Below are 21,079 nucleotides of genomic sequence, written 5' to 3'. Positions count from 1 at the left end.
AACAAAATGATCACACAATCTTCTTCTTCAAGACATGCTTGCAATAATCTCAACACTCGCATGACCAATCTTTGGATAGTTCCTTAATAGCACATTGGTCAACTAATAAACTCGTTAAAACCAACACATGGACTTCAAGAAAAGCCTTTGGACAAATCCTTCAAATATAACTCAAGACAACCATTAGTCCATAGAGATTGCCATCAATTACCAAACCAAACATGGGGCACCGCATGTTCTTTCAACATCGTGTGTCTACCCTCGCTATATAAGAGAGGCCTAGGATACAAGTGTCCTACTAGGACACGACTCCACATCCTATGTAAACACAATACAACTCATAGTCCAACTGTAACCTACCTTGTACACAATATTCGACACAACTCTAACACTAACACTTCCGCTGTCAGGGCATCCGCACAACACTCAATCTTCCAATTTGCACCTACAATGAAATTTCCCTTGTCATCTCTTATAACAGCACCCGTTATGCCCCGTAGCTGGTCATGATCAAAAGAAGCATTCACGTTTAATTTAACAAAACCCATAAGAGCTCTGCTCCATCCTCCATTCTTCTTCTCCACCTTTGCTGAGTTGGCGTTTACATAGTTTGCCGTTAGAGCCCGGATCCCCATCGAGATTTGGGGCGCCTCGTTTGTGTGAAAGAACGACATTTTGATGCTCAATGCGTCACATAGGAATTGTCGGCTCCTAGTTGGTCTTCTCTCATTTACCTTTGCTCTAGCGTGGGTTGTGGGCTCCCAGCTAGGAGGTTGGGTTTGCGTTCCTTGGGCTGCTAAGACCATGTTGTGTATGACTAATGGTAAATGAATGAATTATGGCTTTCCTGTGAAAAAAAAGAGAAAGAATTATGGTTTATTGTGCCACCAACAACATTATGACGGACTACAGTCTACAGTTAGCAGTCCCATTGCTGCCCCTCCTCCTCCTCTGGCTCCAGGGAGTTCGAAGGTAGGCCCACTGTGATCCGGGCGGCGCACCTCACCTGGATCTCCTCCTCGATCTAGAAGCGGCGCTCCGGTCTTAGCATAGCATATGTGGTCTTCTTCTGCCAGGCCATGTCGGATGGCGAGGAAAGAGGGAGGTGGAGACGGAGAGGAATGTGGTCTTCCTCCACCACGTGCCACAGCTCGTCGGCCTTTTGAGCTGCAGCTTGGTGATCATGGCCCAGTCGGAGTAGTTTGTTCGTGTGAGCATCATTGGAGGCATGCTCCCGTCGCCGCCACCATGCATGACACGATCGACGACGCACTTCCCCGATCCCTCCTCCATGGAGAGACGCGCCAGGGTTTTCTCCAGAGCCGCCGCCTCTGCTGCGGCCTTCTCTTCCTCTTGTTGCTTCTTCGTCTTCTCATCGTCCCTGCCGGCCATCTCTCCGGCGGATCAGACACTGCCGGCGCCCAGGATAGATCGTACACCACCCAGTCTCTGATGCCACTTATTGCTGCAAAGACCTGCAAGCACGACGCAAGAGAGAGCAATCAAGAGAGAGCAATCAGACACTAGTTTTGCGCTGCTATAACAACTTGCGGCTTTTCTGTTCTGTTTCTTATTTATTTGAACTCCAACGAACTCCAGAAAACAAGCAAGAAATGGTCATGCACACCGATCTTACAGGCCGTGCCATCCCACGACGCTCGAACGTGCAGAGCCATACATACCCGCGGCGAGGAATGCGTGATCCATGCCATCCCATGGCGATTCCTACAGCGAGCTGAATACTAGCTCACTAACTGAAGGAAAGAATGCTAGCTGAAGGAAAGAATACTAGTAGCTAACTAACTGAAGGAAAGAATCCATTACAGACACACGCTAACGGTCAGAATTATTCAGAGAACTGAATTTTGCTAAGTCTGAAGCTATGTGTGAGAAGATTATCCATCACAAGCCCCGCCGCAACCCTCGCGATGGCGGCTCCTAGCCGGCGAAGTGAGTCTCACGAATCTCGCCACCACCGCTCGCCGGCAAGCCGTCACTCCGTCTATGACGGCGGCGGCATCGGCGGGCAACAACAACAGCAAAGAGTTTGTAAAGGTAGTAAGAGCATCTCTAGCCGCGCCTCCAGAACGGCCTTCTCAGGCAATTTTTTTGCGCCGGCGACGAAAAAACGGCCCAGTCGCGTTCCCAGGAGTCCGTTTTCACCGGCTTGGACCGAAATCAGCGTCGGCGGACCCAGACCGAACCCGACGCGCCGGGGGGGCGCCGGGGCGAGTGTTTTGGCGCGAAACAGCCGCAGGCCCGCCGAGTCAGCGAGACGGGGGCTTCGTCGACCTCATCGCCTCGGTTCCCGCGGGAATCAATGTGAAGGCTACCGCGCTGCCGCACTGCCGCGCCGGTCAGCCTCCATTGATGCCTCACGGGCAGCGCAGTGAAGGCGCCGCCGATGCGCGTCCCGCCAGCATGCGGCACGCGTCCGCCCGCATGCCGCCCCCCGCCACCCCGCTTCGGCTATAAAAGGCGCCCCTCCCCGCCGGTGAGCGCCACAGCCTCCCCCCTCTCCCTTCAAGCGAAAGCCTTTCCCCGTCGGCGAGCTCTCCCACCACTTTCCTGCCCCGCCGACGAGTGAAACCATGGCGGAGAGATACCCAGGCGAGGGCGCAGCGGCGAACGGGTTCGGCCGTCGGCACCTCCAGGAGCCGGAGGCGCGCCTTCTGTATGAGGCCGAGTACCCGGCGCCCCCCGACATGCGCGTGCCGGGGGCGCGGATACTGAGCGCCGCCGGCGTCCCGGTGCCGCCAGTCCCCGAAGGGGCGGCACGGCGGGCGGAGATCGCCCGCGTCCGCTCCTCGTTGACGGAGGAGCAGCGGAACGAGCCGAGGTACGCGCCCGACAGCGAAACGCTGTGGACACTGTACTTTGAGCGCCGCCGCGAGGAGCAGATTGCCTCCGTCAACGGCATCATCCCCCGTGGCCGCCTCAATTCCGAAGGACGGCGCGAGTGGTGGGGCGTCCCCGGCCGCACACTCGACGCCGTCCTCGACCACATCGAGACCGGCAATGTGCCGCGGCTGGAGTACCCGACGCGGCCCTCCTTCTCTCGCCGCCGCGGCAGTTCCTGGATGCCGCGGCGAATGGAGCCGGGGTCGTCCTCGTCGTCGGGCTCCGGCTCGCCGGCCCTCCGCCCCGTCAAGCCCGAGCCGGAGGAGACACCGCTCGGGCGTCGCGCTCGCAGCGGCGCCCTCGTCATCAACGAGCCCTCGCCTGCAACGACACCGACAAGGCGCTCCCTCCGCTTGGTCCGGCCGAAGCCCGAGCCGGACATGCTCCCCGTGAAGCCGGAACACGCCGGCATGGTGGCCCCCGATGACGAGTCCGCACTCAAATGGGCGAGGGAGGACTACGTCCGCGAGCAGGTGCGCCGCCAGCGTCGGGCGTACCTGGAGACCCAGGCCCGTAGCCGCGCCGAGGCCCGTCGCCGCGCCGAGGAGCGTCGCCGCGCCGCCGAGGAGGGCGGCGTTATCATCATCGACAACGACGACAAGGACGAGGCCGGGCCGTCAAGCGTTGTCGGCGACCCCGGCGAGGGATGCAGCAGGGACGCCGCAGGTGAGGCGCGCGACGACGACGGCGGCGGCGGCGACTACACCCGCTTGTACAGGCTTCTCGGCATGTAGACGGCGGCGGCGGCGAAGGTGGCGGCAGCGGCTAGGCTTTTAGTTCATTTTTAAGTTAGTTCATGCATGTTTTCAAGTTTTTGTACAAATTTCGACGAAAAATGGCCGAGTTCATGCAAAAGTCGGCGAGTTTGCAAATAAATTGAAACGAACTTCGCCAAACCCGCGGCGACCGTGAACGCGTGACTGGGAGCGAACACAACCCCAGGGGGCGATCTAGCGCCGGCTCGCCCCCAGGCCGCTCTTTTTCGGCGCCCTGGGGGCCGAACGGCTGGAGATGCTCTAACTCGTTCCCTTCCCCAAATCTCTCTTCTCTGTTCTGTTATCACCTCTTTTTTTTTTTTTTTTTTTTTTTTGCCTCACGCAGCATCTAACCTAGTCTAGTACCAGCAGCAGAGAGTTTGTTTAGCGGATAAATAATTTAGGCCCCGTAGTAAATTAGTCTTGTACCTAACGCATCCACTGCACCCAACCAAACAAAAAACTGGCGTGGAAAACAACCACTAAGAAGCATTGCACCTATAGCATCAAACCAAGATCCAGAATCATCACCTTATTATAAGTTATCAAATACGGAGTATATTGTCCAATTTACTACAAGACAAAGCATAGCCCACAGGAATCAAACAAAAGAAATCGTTAGGAAGATGCCTAGCTAGGGGGAGCTGACATGACCGATACGTATTATGGAGGGAGACTTCTTGGCAATTGCTCTGACGATAAGATCCAGCCACCAGAAAGGTGTTATTCCCCATCCCCCCCTACCCCTCTTCTGCGCATCCCACACACAGATTGACGAGAGAGAAGCCATGGCGGGCATCGGGGCCATGATTGCCGCTGCACTTTTGAAGGAGGTGGTGCAGCAGATTGGTTCGTTGGTGGGAGGTCAGATCAAGCTGCAGCAGAACTTCGACAAGGACCTCAAGGAGATGAAGACTACCCTCGAGTCCATTGAGGCGCTCTTCAAGGACGCTGAGCACACCAACACCAACAATTCCATGCGTTTGTGGCTCGATCGTCTCAAGAACGCCATGTATGGCATCGCCGACATGATTGATGATTTTGAAGCGGGAACTGAGGCTGATCCAACACGCAAGGTAACTCGGAACCATGTTTTTTGTTTCATCAAAAATCCGTTGTAAGGAAATTACGAAGGGAATTTGTAAATTCTGAACGTTCTGAATATAGCGATAGATCCGTTATGCCCGCACGTCCAAACAAGAAGGTGCGAAATTTTGGCAGTTGCATTTTTTAAACTCGGGAAAAAAGAAGCAAAAACGCCTTGCGGGATTCGAACCTAGGACGTGATGGCTCAGATGCTATTAGTTATCAATCTGGTAACCATGTAGGCAGGCAATAGGTTGTTTCTAATTACATATTAAATGATATTTTTACTTTGGTGTTCAGGTACACTTCATATTTTTTTGCAGATCTTGTCACATGGTTCTCCTCCCGTTGTTCCATTTTTTTCAGTTTTTTTTTCTTTCTTAAAAACTATCGAGGTCGAACTCGCAACTTTAACAGGAACACTAGATGGATAACTTCTATGCAGAAAGCATGATAATTTGCGCAGAACAGTGCCGATTTTCATACAAACAAACACGGTAAATTTTGATCGGGAGAAATAATTATTGAAAAATACCTCCGATAACTTCTGTGCAAATAGCATGGTAATTTACGCACAACTGAGCTGATATATAACCTATGTATAAATACCATGGTAATTTTTGACCGACGGAAAAAATTTGTTGAAAACATACCTCCCCGGTAATTTATGTGTAAATAACATGGTAATTTCCGCATACTGATAACTTAGGTACAAACACCCCGCAATAACTTGGACCCTAAGGAAAAACTGTTTGAAAAACATAACCTCAATAATTTTTTCGTAAACATTATGGTAATATAAGCACTGCATACCTGATAACTAAGGCGAACATACCCCTAGTACTTTCCGTGCAAATGACATGGTATTATAGACACAACAAAGTTGATAACTCATTACAAACCCCACGGTAACTTATAAACCCTGGGATAAAAGTTTGTTGAAAAATATATCCTCATAACTTGTGTGTAAATATCATGATATATACATAACAGAGCTGATAACTTACTCAAATCCATGCGTGGTAACTTCCTGACCGGGGAAAAAGTTGTTGAAAAATACCTCCAATAATAAACAACATGATAATACACGCACAGGAGAGCTGATAACTCATAGACAAACATTGTGGTAATTTTTTGATTGAGGGGGATGAAAATTGTTGAAAAACGTACATCGATAACTTTTATGCAACATGGTAATATACATATAACAAAGTTGATAATTCATTACAAACACCAAAATCACTTTTGACCCCGGGATAAAAGTTTTTTGATAAAACATACCCCTATAACTTCTATGTAAATGGCATGGTAACTTGTGTATGGCAGACGTGATAACTTACATCGCCGAGACATGATAACTTTTTTGACATAAAAAAGTTATCAGAACATATCAACATGGGATCTAATTACGAAGATCTCGTCAAGACCGATTTTCTATGTGAAGATGAATTTTCAATCGAGCAACGATTTGAGCTACAAAACATTTTGAATTTTTGAGTTCAATGGATTTTTTTGTATTTTTGAGTTCAATGGAGTTTTGTTTACAAAGTCACTAGAATTTTTTTCCTCTAATGCATGAACCCATGTGCATGTAAGAGAAGATTTGGGAAAAAAATATGCCCGGTAATTTATGTGTAAATAACATGATAACTTATGGGCAACTCACCTGGTAACTTGCGTAGCATGCGCATGGTAACTTTTACCTAAAAAAGTCGTCGAAACATACGAACATGAGATCTAGTTTCGAAGATCTCATCGCGACGAATTTTTTACGTGAAAACGGATTTTTAATCGAAGCGACGGTTTAAGCTACAGAACATTTTGAAATTTGAATTTCAATAGAATCTTTGATGACATTAGCAATTTCATCTCACATGCATGCATGCATACTCAAAGCAACTACACAACGCATGCACGATGAGAGAAAGACAACTCGCGGGGTGGTGGAGGGGTGGGATTAGTGTTCGCAGGAATCGATCATGCCTATTGCTTAAAAATATAACAGTCCTTTTCTTTAAGCCGGAAACATATCTAATACAACAAGACATATATAGGAAATAATCATTTGAGCCTTCAAGTTTGATGGCGGTACTTGTCGACCTTGAATTCCAGGCATTGCATCTTTTAATCCTTGCCATTTTAGATTCAATGCTTTTTTGGCACAACAAGAATACGATGAATCCAAAACAGAAGATATGCTGGTGCTAGAAAAAAAAGATGCATACTTTCACCAAGTTCTATTTCCATTTCTAAATATTTTAGTGAATACAAATTTTAAATAGACGAAGTTGAACTCATGTACATTTGAACAAAAAATACCAGTCAACCATAAAGTCTAAAATTAATATGTTAGGCATGTCAGAAAATGCATCAAACTTTCTGGCTTAAAATAGAATTTTTCCTAATATCACCAACAATTTTGCCAATGACTAACAATTATGCTAATGATCTCTTGCAGTTCTCTATCAAGAAACATCTAACAGTTATGATGCCTTGTTTCACAATCGGACCCAAGTTCACAATGGCTAACAAGATGAAGATGATGAGAGAGGAACTGCAGGGGATCACAGATCAATACCAGAAATTCATGTTAGTGCCGGGCACTAATGCCGATGAACCGAATCTGATACAAATGCGTGAAACATCATCAACCATTGAGGCATCAGTCATTGGGAGGACCGAAGAGGAAAATAAAATATGGGTTTCTTTAGCTGAGAGCATAATAGAAGAGCTCATTGTCCTTGCAATACACGGCATTGGAGGCCTTGGCAAGACGACCCTAGCGAAAATGATTTACAATAATAAAACAAAATTTGAAGACTACATCCGGGTATGGATTTATGTATCGGAGACATTTGATTTGAACAAAATTGGCAATTCATTAATAAGTCAACTGTCAGAGAATGAGAGTCCCTACACTGAAAAGCAGATGATACATAGATCACTTGCAAAGCTACTTGCCAATAAGAAGATTCTGATTATTCTAGATGATTTGTGGGTGGAGGATGATTCCCAATTGGATAGTCTGATTGCCATGCTTAAGGTTGGAACGGGTAGCAAGGTAGTTGTTATAGCAACCACACGCAATGAGGAGATTGCGAGGAAAATTTCGGCCATTCATAGTCAAACAAAAATTTCGACCATCCCCCCACATGAGCTAGCATCACTGACGGATGAGATGTGTTGGACTATAATTAAGCAAAAAAGTGGCTTTGAATCTAGAGATGATAAAGAACAGTTGAAGGACATTGGGGAAGCCATTGCAGTGAAGTGTGGAGGTGTGGCTTTAGCTGCTCAATCAATTGGACCCATTTTGGAAACTATGACCTATCATCAATGGAAGAAAGTGAGAGACAGTGATATCTGGAAAGTATCTGCTTCTTGTTTAGATCCAAAAGATAAAGCTGTAACACGGGTGCTTGCATCCTTGAGGTTAAGCTATACTTTTATGCCTCGGTATTTGAAGCTCTGCTTTGCCTATTGGTCAATCTTCCCAAAAGGATTCGAGATATCTAAAGATGATCTAATTCACCAGTGGATTTCTCTTTCTTTTATTGGGGCAACACCAACATTCACCGCTTGGGAGCTCGGCGAGATGTACATTACTCAGCTTTTGAAGCTTTCCTTCCTTCAACATTCAAAGGTAGTTGGTTGGTAATTCATACTATGCTTGTTTATATAGTGCACATGTTTATCCAATCTTTCAGTAGTTAATTTATTTTACAACATACTCAACTTATCCGTGCAACCTGTTAGAAAAATTTCAGTTGCTCATGCACACACCACGAGTCCACGACACACCCCATATAAGCATATACCCACACCTAAAAGCTCACCGGAGGTCATCCCTGATTATTTTGACTACTTACTTTACGTTTCTATGCTTGTAAAAGAAAAAAGAATCTCATAGAAGTAATGGCTGGAGGGAAAAAAGTAATGTCCAACTTTGGTGCATTATTAATTCTTATATAAGTAAGAGTCATATTTTAAGTTTTGATGCATGAAAGGCCAAGCTTAACTTCGCTATTTTTGATAATGGGATGCGAGGCATTTGTGCTTACGTCAACTAGCATCATTGATTAGTACAACCCTAACAAAATTACAGACTAAATGAAAAAGTACATAGACGTATTTTATTTCACCATGCACAGCTATCACTTCAGATGCACGCAACACATAGTGTTATTTTCTACTCCCAAGCGCAAAAATGATGCCCAGAGATGCACTTTTATACAACGGCATTTTATCTTTTGTCCTTTCTACATGGGCAATCAAATCGAGCCCGTCCCTCATGTAGCTCTCGCTAGGGACAGGAGGGAAAACCTAGCCGCCACCGAGGTCTCTCCGCCCTCCTCCTCCCTCCCCGCCATCAGATGGCGTGACTAGGCGAAGCCCGGCCGCCAGCCACGGCGACGAGGATCGATCGTCCTCTCACGTGGCGGGCTCGGTACGGGCCGGGTGTCGGTGTCAAAACCGGCAGATCTCGGGTAGGGGGTCACGAGCTGTGGATTTTGAATCAATGGGGAACAAGGGACGAAGGACATAATGTTTACCCAGGTTCGGACCCTCTTGAAGAGGTAAAACCCTACGTCCTGCTTGATTATATTGGAGTGTATATGACGATTACAGAGTCGATCTACCATGAGATCAGATGAACTAAACCCTAGGTGAGTAGGACTATGATTCTTGTTCTAGCCTCTATGGACTAAACCCTCTGGTTTATATAGAGACCAGGGATACTAGGGTTACACATAGTCAGTTACAAGGAAGGAACAATCACGCCAATTCTCTTTTCTTGACTTGGAGGACACACCAGGATAGCAAATATCTCCTGTCCGGATACGGGATCAGTCCATAGTTCGGCCTCCAATATGGCCCATCAGCCCGACCCGTAGGAGATAGGCCGGATGCCCAAGGACCCCCTAGTCCAGAACTCCCTCAATAGCCCCCGAACTAGCCTTTAATGCTGGCGTATTCGGAATTCTCACGCTCCTGGCTTGCAAGGCGAGTTCCTCCTTCCCTGTATCTTCAGAGTAGCTCCTTGCAGCAAAAAATCCAAAAATCATTATACTGAATTCGACCATGTGCTAACCAGATCAAGTTCGGATTCTGAACTCTTGGCATCGCCTAGCCTCGAAGGCCAACCATCCAACGGTGAACAATACCTTTTTTCTGACAATTTCTAGCGAAAGGTCGTGACCAGTCTCAAATACCGAACCGTTCTGTGCGCTCGATTCACGGCTCAAGGCAACACCTCCATTGGTATGTCCCATCAATACGAAGATCGTGCCCGTTTTTTAAGGGACATGATCAATGATTTTGGTTAAACCATTCACGCATAACGTCACGATTTTATCGGGAAGAGGCGTGGCCCGCGGCGTAGTAAAAGGACTCTTGGTATCTTGGTAGATTATAAAAGGGAAACAACACCACTTTTCCTTTAACGCCTCCTCCATCTCGCCATTTCTTCCCAAATGTTCAGAGCTCTAGCGCCCCAAACCATCCTCCTGCGGGCCCTTTTCCGGCATCCATAGTTCGACCATGGCTGGATCAGGCGCCAAAGGCAAGTTCTTGTCTGTCACAAACAATGACATCGAGGACCTGAAACGCGCCGGCTAACTTCCAACCGACGTCGCCCACAGGACCCCCGAAAAGGACCAAGTCATCCCCGTGCCCCTGCCCGGCGAGAGGGTGGTGTTCACCCCCCACTTTATTCGGGGGTTGGGCTTCCCGCTCCACCCTTTCATCAGAGGGCTGATGTTCTTCTACGGTCTGGACTTTCACAATCTAGCCCCGACCTCCATTCTACACATTTCGGCCTTCATCGTTATCTGCGAGGCCTTCTTGTGGATCCAACCACACTTCGGCCTATGGCTGAAGGTCTTCAATGTCAAGCCGAAGATCGTCGATAGTTAACAGGCGGACTGCGGAGGAGCCATGATAAGCAGGCTCGCCTGGGTCGAGTGGCCAGCAGGCACCTTCATCGACACGGTCAAGATCTGGCAAAAGGAGTGGTTCTACATCACCGAACCCCGCGGCGCAGATTGGGTAATGGCTCCCGAATTCAGATTCGGACCCCCCACGAGGTTGACCTCATGGACCACAAAGGGCATCGACTGGGGGTCGCCCACCGAGGTGGCTGCGCTACAAAAGCGCATCTTTAACATAATACAGGCGAAGACGCACCTGACCAATGTGGTCCAGGTGATGCTTCGCCGCCGCCTCCTGCCCCTGCCAACTCCGGGCCTCCCCAATGTGGGCTTACAAGCCCGAGGACCCAATCACTATACAACGCTTCTACGGCACCACTCACGAGAAGTTGTGGAAGGAAGACATCGAACTCGATGCCGCAAACCCTTATAAAGAGGTGACAAAGTTTTGCCCCTTTTATTTTTCGGGCATATGTCTCCTTAATAAGTAACTTAACCTTTCCTTCCATTTGCAGGGCTGGCTGGCCAAAGCGGAGCAGATCGACAGTCCGGCCCCGCTGCCCAAGGACCCCAGGTCGGACCTGCTGAAGGAGATGCTGGTCGTGGCGCCTTACAAGGTACCCGAGAAAAAGGAGAAGAAAAAGAAGAAGATGGGGGAGACCAGGGATGGTCTCCGCCCAAGGAGTCAGCCGGATTCTAAGTCCGCGGAAACACAAGCTCTCTCAACCCATGAGGAGGAGCAAGACGAGGATGGGGAGGAGAGCGAATGCTCCCACACAAGGAGGAGGGCGGCGTCCCAGGATGTCGAGGAGGTGCGCCCCCCCCCCCCCCCCCCCGCCCCAAAGAAACAGTGTAGGCCCAAGTTGGTCCTGCCTGAAAACAACTCGGATTCTGATAAGGAGTCCGCAGCGTACGAAGAGGTTCCATGGAGGAATCCTAGGGTTAAGCCCCTGTCGCAAAGGTACGAGTATGGGGACCCCTAGGCGCCTCATCCATTAGTCTATTACTGACCATAAGCGTGTATGTTGCATTGCAGCCCGCCGCGCGACATCCCCACTGATCGTATCTCGGAGGGTGATTCTCCACCGCCTGAGCTGGCGGAGAGCGGGACGGCATCGCACTCCATGCCCCCACCAGCCACCGAAGAGGCTGGGGAGGTGTTGTCTCAACGGACACCTCCTGGTCCGGAGATGGGGGGTGGGGGTGACGATATTATGGACAAAGTACATACCTTGGCCGCCGAAGACCAGGGGGAGACATCCCCTCTCGTGGATAAGGAAGGGGAGCCTGGGAAATCCGAGCCTGCCTGGAAAACGGTTCCAGAGCCCGCAAGGTCTCCGGAGTTGTCGATTCCGACCCCTAACGAAGGTTGGGACCAGGGTTCCGTCTTTGGCGCAGTGAGCCGCAGAGCAGGTGGCGACTGGGCGACCGGATACCCTGGAGGAGGCTTTGAACAACGCCTCCATTGTGGAAGACCATTGCGCCCTGATTGATATGGTGTTACAGAGAATTCAATCCGTTAACAATGAATTGAAGGAAACCTTTGGCGGCCTCTTGACGGGCTTCGAGGTGAGCAATGTAATAGCTTTACTATAAAGTGAAATTCTCATGCCGTCTTTATGTATATAGTAGTCCCCGAGACTTTGTCAGCTTTGAAGAAACCGGGCAGAGGATCGAAAACCGTTGACCCCGGGGAATTAAGAATTATGGATTGTACTAGCAGGCCTCGTCACTGGCAGCGGCTGCTAATGCCGCGGAGCTAGCCGAGTTAAACCGGAAGCTCAAAAGTGCCGACGAGGAACTTGATCGTGTCAACCAGCGGTTTGACGAGACGCAAGGTTAGTGTCAAAACGTTATAGTTCGGATTTCCCTATTCGTTAGATTATTCGGGTTTAACCCTAAAAAATATTTTGATTGTGGTCGCAGCCGGCGCTGCGGAGGTCGAGAACCTCAAGGCCGAACTTCAGAAGGCCAAACAAGAGGCGGCGGCGGAGGAAGCAGCGGCCGAGAAAGCGGTTGCCGAGCTGTTGGCGGTGAAGGCCGCTTGAGACCGGCATGAGGCCAGGGTGGGCGAGGTGCAGCAGGACCTCAAGGACGCCATCACCAAATGTGAGGTCCTTGAGCAGAAGAGTACTGATCAAGCCACGGAGCTTTCCAAGATAGGGAAAGAGGTCCAAGAGGCAGGGTCGGGCACTCGGGTCGCTCGGGAGGAGCTCCGCCAAGTGAAGCATATTGCGGATGCTAAGCACTACTTACTGCAAAGTGTCTTTGGAGGTCCGAGATTCGCTTTACTCACCCGAGTATGGCGCTCCCAGGCGCGTTTGCGGATCTTCCGAGGAGTGCGGCGGACGCGGAAAGGCACTTCGCGGCTCAGGAGGGAGAGATCAAGAGCAAGCTGTTCTGGGCGCAGTTCCAGGCGCCCGAACACCCTCCCCTCCTAAGCAATTAAATGAAGAAGTTGATGGAGCTGCATCGGATAGCGGAGCTGGCCATGAAGGTGTAGTCTAGCTTGTGTATTTTTCATATTGATGTCGTCTTGTAACATAGGGTTAGTGGCTATCTGTTGGTGTTACAGTCGCGAGGCATGTGGCCTAGGGTCAATGTTTTTCGAAGTTTGGATTTTGCACTCTTAATAATATATATGGTTGCATGCGTCGTACTGATGCAAAGGCCGGGGATTATCCTCCTTTTCAAAAAATAATAATAATTTCAAATCGGTTGAACGACACAATTGCGTAGCTTATGTCCAGTATGCTACCTATCGCTGTTAAATTTGTCAATGCATTAAATGCTTGAAATATAAAAATCTAACACTGCTAATGGCTTTTGTTTCAGACTGCACGATTCCGCTATGGCGATGCCAATGTTACAACGTTCACCATGCACGACCTGGTGCATGATCTAGCAAGGTCGGTGATGGACGACGAAATTCTTCTCGCTGGCAATGATGGCAACATTGGGGGAAACCGCTGCCACTATGCACTGCTCAATGATTGTACCAACCTATTGGAGTCACGGAGGATAAGGGCACTCCGTTTTATGGGTTCGGATGAAATTCGACTTGATGATGTTGCATTTGTCTGTGCTAAATCCCTGCGTGTGTTGGACTTGAGCGAGTGCTCCATTCATGAATTGGCAGATTCAATTGGCCGATTAAAGCAGTTGAGGTATCTTAATGCTCCAGGGGTATATGCAGTTCCGGATAGTATCACTAGGCTGTCAAAATTACTTTATCTCAGTCTTCGAGAATCTTCTCTATCTGCACTGCCAGAGTCAATCGGAGAAATGGAGGGTCTGATGTATCTTGATTTGTCAGGCTGCGTGGTAATTGAAGAACTGCCAGAATCATTCGGGAAGCTAAAAAAACTGGTGCATCTTGATTTGTCAGAATGCTCTGCTTTGGAAAATATATCCAAGTTTATGTGGAGCCTCACGGACCTGCAATATTTGAACTTATCAAGGTGTTCTTGTATTGCATCGCTACCAGAATCTCTAGATGGCCTTACTAGTCTACAATACTTAAATCTAAGTCACTGCTTTCGAGAAGGTGAAAATCTAATGGACCGTATCAGTGCCCTTTCCAATCTGGAGCATTTGGACTTGTCTTGGAATAATGGTATTACTTCTCTACCAGAAAGTATTTGTAACCTGAAAAAGCTGCACACACTGGACCTCTCGTACTGCATAAAGATTCAGAAGATACCAGAAAGTATACGTAGAATTGATGGTTTGAAGACCCTATATTTAGATGGCTGCCTTAGTCTTGTTGAAAAACCTGCATCTCATCCTAGTACCAGTTTCGTATCATTACCACTTTTTCAGGTGTGCGTTAGAGATGGTGAATCAAGCAGCAATCTTGTCTGCTTAAAGGACATGAATCCTCAGGTGCTGAACATAGTCTGGCTTGAAAATGTGATGTCCGCAGAAGAGGCTCAGAGTATAAAGCTGATGGAAAAAAACAATCTCAAAAAGTTATGTTTGTCGTGGACTGTAGGTGCTGAGAGGTTTGTGGATGATAAAGTGTTGTTGGAGAAACTAGTGCCACCGAAAAGTTTACACAAGTTGGTGATAATGGGTTATAATGGCGTCACCTTGCCAACATGGATCAGCCAACCGAATTCGGTGATACTAACCGATATGGAACATCTAGAAGAGTTGAGTGTGTCAGACTCCAGTGGCATGTCTTCTAAGTTGAGCATAAATAACTGCCCCAAGTTGAGGATGAGGGACGGGCCACTTCTTCCTAGAGCAGCTCGCTGGTTGGAGATAATACGGAGTGATAATGTGCTGTCATCATGGGGAGAGTGTAAAATGTCAAGCACCGGTGCTTCCTCCTCCTCCTCCTCCTCTTCTTTTTCAGTAGGAGTATTAACTACTACAACTAGTCTGAAAGTTGGATACAGTGAGCTCCCCATGCAGCAGTGGAGACTGCTTCGCCACCTCTCTGGCCTCCATTTTTTAGAGATCAAGAGTTGTCCTAACCTGACCGTCTCCCCTGACATCATCCCACATCTGTCCTCTGTTACGCGTCTGGTGATAAGCGCATGCGACATCTCATCACTGCCGCATTGGCTCATGGACTTAACCAGCCTCCAGCACCTTGGGATCGCATATTGTACAGGCATCAGGTCTTTGCCGGAGGGCATACAACAACTCACCAAGCTCCGAAGACTTCAGATTTACAGATGCCCTGATTTACAGACTCCAAACACTTTACATTAACGGATGCCCTGATTTGAAGAAGTGGTGCGAATCGGAGGAAAACAACATGAAGCTTGCTCACATAGAAGATAAGGTACTTATCTTGTCCGGCCACACTATCTTGTGTATCACTCTTATTATTCTTTTTATGGCTGCTCCTTTTTCTTTCAAAAAAAAATTAGAAATACATTATCTTTCTATTTCTGTCACAAAATTGAAAGCATGTAATTCATTTGATTTATTCCTTGCATGAAAAAACGCCAATATTCATATGATATATATATATATATATATATATATATATATATATATATATATATATATATATATATATATAATGCGGTTTTGGTATGTTCTGACATTGGGGCCACCCGAATCGGCACCCTTCAAGTGCTCTTAGGCACGCACTTTATAATGTAAAACCTTATATTTCTCTCATTTACAGAAATTTGATTCCTATTGAAGCAAGTACAGAGAGGACTTCCTATCTAGGCTTGGACCGAAGTGGGAAGTTCAGACAAATGCACAAAAGGTTCCAGCGCACAAGTACAGAGAGTCGCCTAAAGATCGCCCTGTGATGCACGGCGTTTACATTTAAGTCACCGCAATCAAAGAAGCATTTTCAGCACTGCAGGGCTTAAGAAAAGTACAACCATCAGTATCTACATTGATCTACGTACGACTAGTTTTCTCTACACAAGTATTTTTCTTAATTAAAAGTGTGCTATGTGGTGAATTATCTTCCAATTCACTAACAAATGTGTATTTGTACTGAAGGCAAACTATAGTTCAGCCTATATAAAATAAAGTTCAGCATAGGAACTTTTCTTTCGACTTGGTTGTTTCTTCCTACACCTAATAAACTTGTGTTGCAATACTTTAAGGTGTAAGCCCAACTATGAACTAACCATGCCCATGTAAAGATGTTAAACTTGCATATCAGACTGTTAAAGTTGAAAACTGAAACGCATGTGCAAACGATATCACGTTTCGATCTGGGCAGCAGAGGGAAGATGGGATTACTAATAAAGCCAGCAAAATCAGCAGACCATTACAAATAGAAGAGAGAAGACTAGTATATCCAGGGACAACTAATGACAGCCATGCAGTAACTGAAACAAAATAATTGTGAATGGGCAACCAGTCAGAAATAACAGTAATAATCCGTACATCAGCTGCTCTTTTGTAACAGTAACCTTCTCTCCACGTGTAACAAGTCTCATTGCAACTTGTGCTGCTGTAAACACAGCAGCAAGAACATCAGCTGTTCTTCCAGTAACCGGTCATTGTGTATGAGCCGCCACAGCAATAAAACCGTCAGTATGACAATCCATATCTCTGTCAAATGAGAGCAGGATCCTCGAGGCTCATGGGAAAATGAAAATGATAAACACATGGTAGAAAAGGCTAAAGCAAGACAATAAATTTTGACCATATCAAATTCTTTTAGGACTGCATAATCAGTGGCAGGGGGGACAATATGGCAATTGTTGTTCACAGATAAGCATGTCAGGAAAGCAATGCCCCTTCCATTCTTCTTCTTCAGGAAGATGTTATGGAAGCAATAAGGAAGATGTTATGGAAGGAAAAACTGGATGCATTACATACACCCCAATTACAGCTGATGAGATGTTAAAGATGGGAACATGCCAATCTCACCCGGTGGCTGCGTACGAATTGAAACAGCTGAATCCCCGACGCACTTTCGGGAAGCAGCTCGTCCCACGCGGATTGCACCAAACCTTTGGACGAACACCTCAGGGCACCCGCTCAACAGCTCTCAGAATGGAATGCGCTGGGCACTGCATAGGCGGAGCAAAGCCTGAAACGGAAGAAGGGCACTCGATGTGAGGCCACGCAATACCTGCTGAGTCGAGGAAGTCGCATCACCCGCCGCCCATCGAGGTCGAGGAGGTGGCGTGCACCCCCGCAGCAGGGACGCAAGAGGCACGGATCCGCGGTCAGGTTGAACGGGGCGGGGCGAGCTTATAAGTAGCATTTGGCGGTGGCGGCGCGAGGCCATGTGGCGAACAACTGACGGCAGCTCTATCAATGTTGAGCTGAATCGGCGGAGAGAAGAGGTGAGGAGGACGGGAGATGAGGGAGAGGCAGGGGAAGCGGCCATGCCGAGGACTAGGGAGATGAGGATGAGGAAGGAGGATGCTGCATGCGGCCGGCAGCCTCAGCTTGGCGGCACTATGTTTTTCCCCTTGGGTTCTATGTACCCCTGCTACGCTCTTTACTTAGTCTTTCTTCAAGACAGAGTCTGTGTATGTGAGGTGCATCACCGCTCTGAAGAAACTTGGCGTCATATGCTCCGCGGAGACACCTAAAAATCATCCGGCAATCAAGCAGGACGCTTACATCGAATTCACCGCAATCAAAGAAGCATTTCCAGCAATGCAGGGCTGAGCAGAAGTACAACCAACCGTGTCTAGATTGCCCTGATGTGGTGCATGATGACCTACGACTAGGTTTGTTTTCATAAGAATTTATTTTTCTTCATTCAAAGCATGCTACGTATGTTGTGAATCATCTTCTACTACACTAGCAAATCTATACTTGTACTGAAGGCAAACTATAGTTCAGCCTATATAAAATAGAGTTCAGCGTGGGACTTACTTTTCTTTCTATTTCCTGTTGTTTTCCTACATCTACTAAACTATGGTTATGTTTAAGGTTTAATCCCGACTATGAACCCTAAACCCTAGCCCGACCTCTCTCCCCAGTGGCGGTGCCAAAAGTTCAATGTTGTGTAGTCAATTTGAAGTTGTGTAGTCAGATATATAAATTTCTATTTATTTTTTGCAAGATGTATACATGTATACATTGATTTTATCAAAAAGCTGCGTAGTCAATTGACTACCGAGCTTACATGTGGCTTCGCCACTGTCTCTCCCCCGAGGCGGCGGGGCCGCGCCGCCCCGGGGAGTCCCCGTCCACACCGCCCTCAGTCCTCCCCCTCCATCGCCTCCCACTACCGCCGCCGTCGCTGAGGACGCCGCGGGGCGAAGCCCCTGTGGTGAGGCGGCAGCGGCGGCACAGTCCTCGGCAGGCGGTAATGTGTGGGGGCAGCGGCGTCCATCTCCCTCCTCCTCCAACAGTAGTGCGCAGCGGGTTGGCGGGGCCAGGAGATCTCCGGCGGCTGTTTGGCGGATGATAGTTTGGCTGCGATGAAACCTGATCTGGGCCCGAGGGGTTTAGATCGAGATCCACTGCGGCTGCGCCTCGTCTCAACAACGGTAAGAGGAGATCCCCCATGGGTAATCTTCGCGGCACGAGGACCTCCGGGTCTCTTGGCCTGGGCATGGTGGTGGTGGCTGCCTTCTCCACCGAAGGCGGTTGGCCAGGCTGGTAGTGACGGATCTTGGATCCCACTATTAGCACCGGCAGCGAGTTGGGGAGACATAGTCGCCGGTGAAAACCGAGCCGACTCCGGTCATGGCGGGCGATGGCGGCGTCGACGTCGTTACCTTGATGAAGGCATCGTCAAGCAACTATCGTCAACCTGCTCGTGCCGCTCCGGGAGAAATCCTAAGATCATCGGATGGGACGATGGCGGCACTGCAGTGTCGTGTTCCCTATTGGGGGCATCTTTTGTGAAGTGGTGCCGGATGGAAGAGGCGTGAGGTGGTGTGGCGTGCCTTCTCTCGCGTCGACGACGGCGGGTCTCGGCGGCATGGAGCAGCGGGGTCTCGCTGGCGAGCTTGTGATGATGGACAAGCGCAGGATGGTGGCATTGTCTCGCGTCGTGGTGACGTCGACGGCAACGAGACCGGGCAAGGTAGATGCAGGAGTACATCACTGAAGATGGATTAGTGGCAGGTGGCTGCGGCGGCCTCATACCCGGCAGGCGTACTGGTTGGGGAGTGTGTCGGACTGGTGGGTGCCCCATACCCGGCAGGCGTCCTGATTGGGACCTCAGGTCTTAAATGATAGGTTTGGCTGCAAGGTTTATGTGGTATTAGGCCCAGACGATCAGCATCCCTACATCAACTGGATAGGAGTAGCGACAGATGTTGCCTAGACGGTGACTTTAGTCTTACTGTTGAATGCCTTTGTAAGGTCTTGTATGAATAATTAATAAAGTGGCTGCATGCATTGTCCAGATGCAGAGGCCAGGGGTCCTCCTCCTTTTATAAAAAAAAATCCCGACTATGAACTAAGTACACCCCTGTAAAGATGTCAAAGCTGCACACATGCGCACACACACAAAAGTTAAGCTCTCGATTTGTCAGCAGCTGTGGAACCACCTCATCATTCTTTTGAGCTTAGTTATTGTTTCAAGGGGGAAATTCGAGTGATATGTTAGCTACTTCCTAGCTCAAGTTAATAGGTTGTAGTATATTTACTACTACAGGGTGACACTAGCCCATTTGTAAGCCAAATGAACTGAGCACTACTGGAATTTTTGTATACGCCGGGTGTTGGTGTCTTCACCGAGAGCCAAAAACACGGGCACTCGGCAAAGTAAAGAATGCCGAGAGCCGCACTCCACAAAGGAAGTAAATCGGCAAACACATGGTGCTGCGGACAAAATTGCTCGGCAAACAGGGTACACTCGGCAAAGGCACTATTTGCCGAGGGCCATCTTGGTCACACTTGGCAAAGTATTGCCATGTGGCGCATTCGGCGGTGACTAACGGCACGGTCACGCTTGCAACTCTTTGCCGAGAGTGGCTCTCGGCAAATATTTAGTCCCACCTCGCCTACCGACTAGCAGAAATACCTACTTAAATAGTTCAATAGTCCAACCACACTTTGAGCTTCGGTCTTCATGTTCCTTTTCTGGAAGATGAAGATTCATAGTGGCTATCGTATTCTAAAAGTGGATGCCGGCGTTTTTTCAAATATATGATCCACACCGTTACCGTGAGGGGCTCTTGGTAAGAGAGAAGTTTCCGAGAGTGGCTCAGGGTAATTATAAGTCCACCATCAAAGTTTAGTCCCACCTCGCCTAGAGACAAGCAAGAAAACCTGTTTAAAAAGTGGGATAGTCCAGATGCAGTAAACTTCGGTATTCATTACACTCTTGTTAAGGAGATGCATGGACTATCACTTTGAATGTTCACATGCCTCGAGAAGAGAACATACAAAGTGATAGGCCATCTTCTTAATGGTGGATGCCGGCGTTTTTTAATTAAAGTGATAGGCCATCTTCTTAATGGTTGATGCCGGCGTTTTTTAATTAATGGTGTCAACACAGGGTCTTGGGCTTGTAAACTGCACTGTCTCCAAGCTAGTATCTGGGTATCGAGAAGGAACGTGTCCGATTTGTGCAGGAAGTGCTGGTCCTGTTGCTCCATTGGCCTTGAAACTTCTTGGTCTCTAAGAGGGGGCAACCGCATGGCACGTGCCACGGCCTCGCATTTTTCGGGGACGCGTGCAATATTCGAAAAATTTATTGCTCTGCTAGGGTTTCATCGCCAGGAATTGCAGATCAGCAAGGCCGCACATGAAATCATGCCCGGTAGCGGCATGAAAATTATTTGTGATGTCGTTGTGGCATGCCAAGGCCTTGCAGAGACGAGGGAGGGGCATGCCCTGCCACCGGGTTACCGAAAGTACCTCGGTGTCATTCCTTATGCAACCGTTGAAGTCCTCGGAAAATCGTACGATGCTAGGATTGCTCGAGATCTGGCACGGTGTCATCACAGGGCCTCTGTAGGGTGTGGTAAAAGTTTGGACGCGTTTCGAGAGAGGTGA

General features: G+C 48.4%; 1 protein-coding gene across 1 annotated transcript; it reads left to right on the top strand.

Annotated features, from left to right (window-relative positions):
• The first annotated feature begins 4,405 nt into the window (after positions 1-4,405).
• On the top strand, positions 4,406-15,951 carry LOC123056198 (disease resistance protein RGA2). The gene is made up of 5 exons (XM_044479890.1): positions 4,406-4,732; positions 7,201-8,157; positions 13,508-15,349; positions 15,390-15,478; positions 15,819-15,951. The coding sequence occupies exons 1-5, from the start codon at positions 4,445-4,447 to the stop codon at positions 15,949-15,951; spliced, it is 3,309 nt and encodes a 1,102-aa protein (XP_044335825.1). The 5' UTR covers positions 4,406-4,444.
• The last annotated feature ends 5,128 nt before the right edge of the window (positions 15,952-21,079 follow it).

The sequence above is a fragment of the Triticum aestivum genome, chromosome 2D (assembly GCF_018294505.1).
Source record: "Triticum aestivum cultivar Chinese Spring chromosome 2D, IWGSC CS RefSeq v2.1, whole genome shotgun sequence".
NCBI lineage: Eukaryota > Viridiplantae > Streptophyta > Magnoliopsida > Poales > Poaceae > Triticum > Triticum aestivum.
This window is presented reverse-complemented; position numbering and strand designations above follow the sequence as displayed.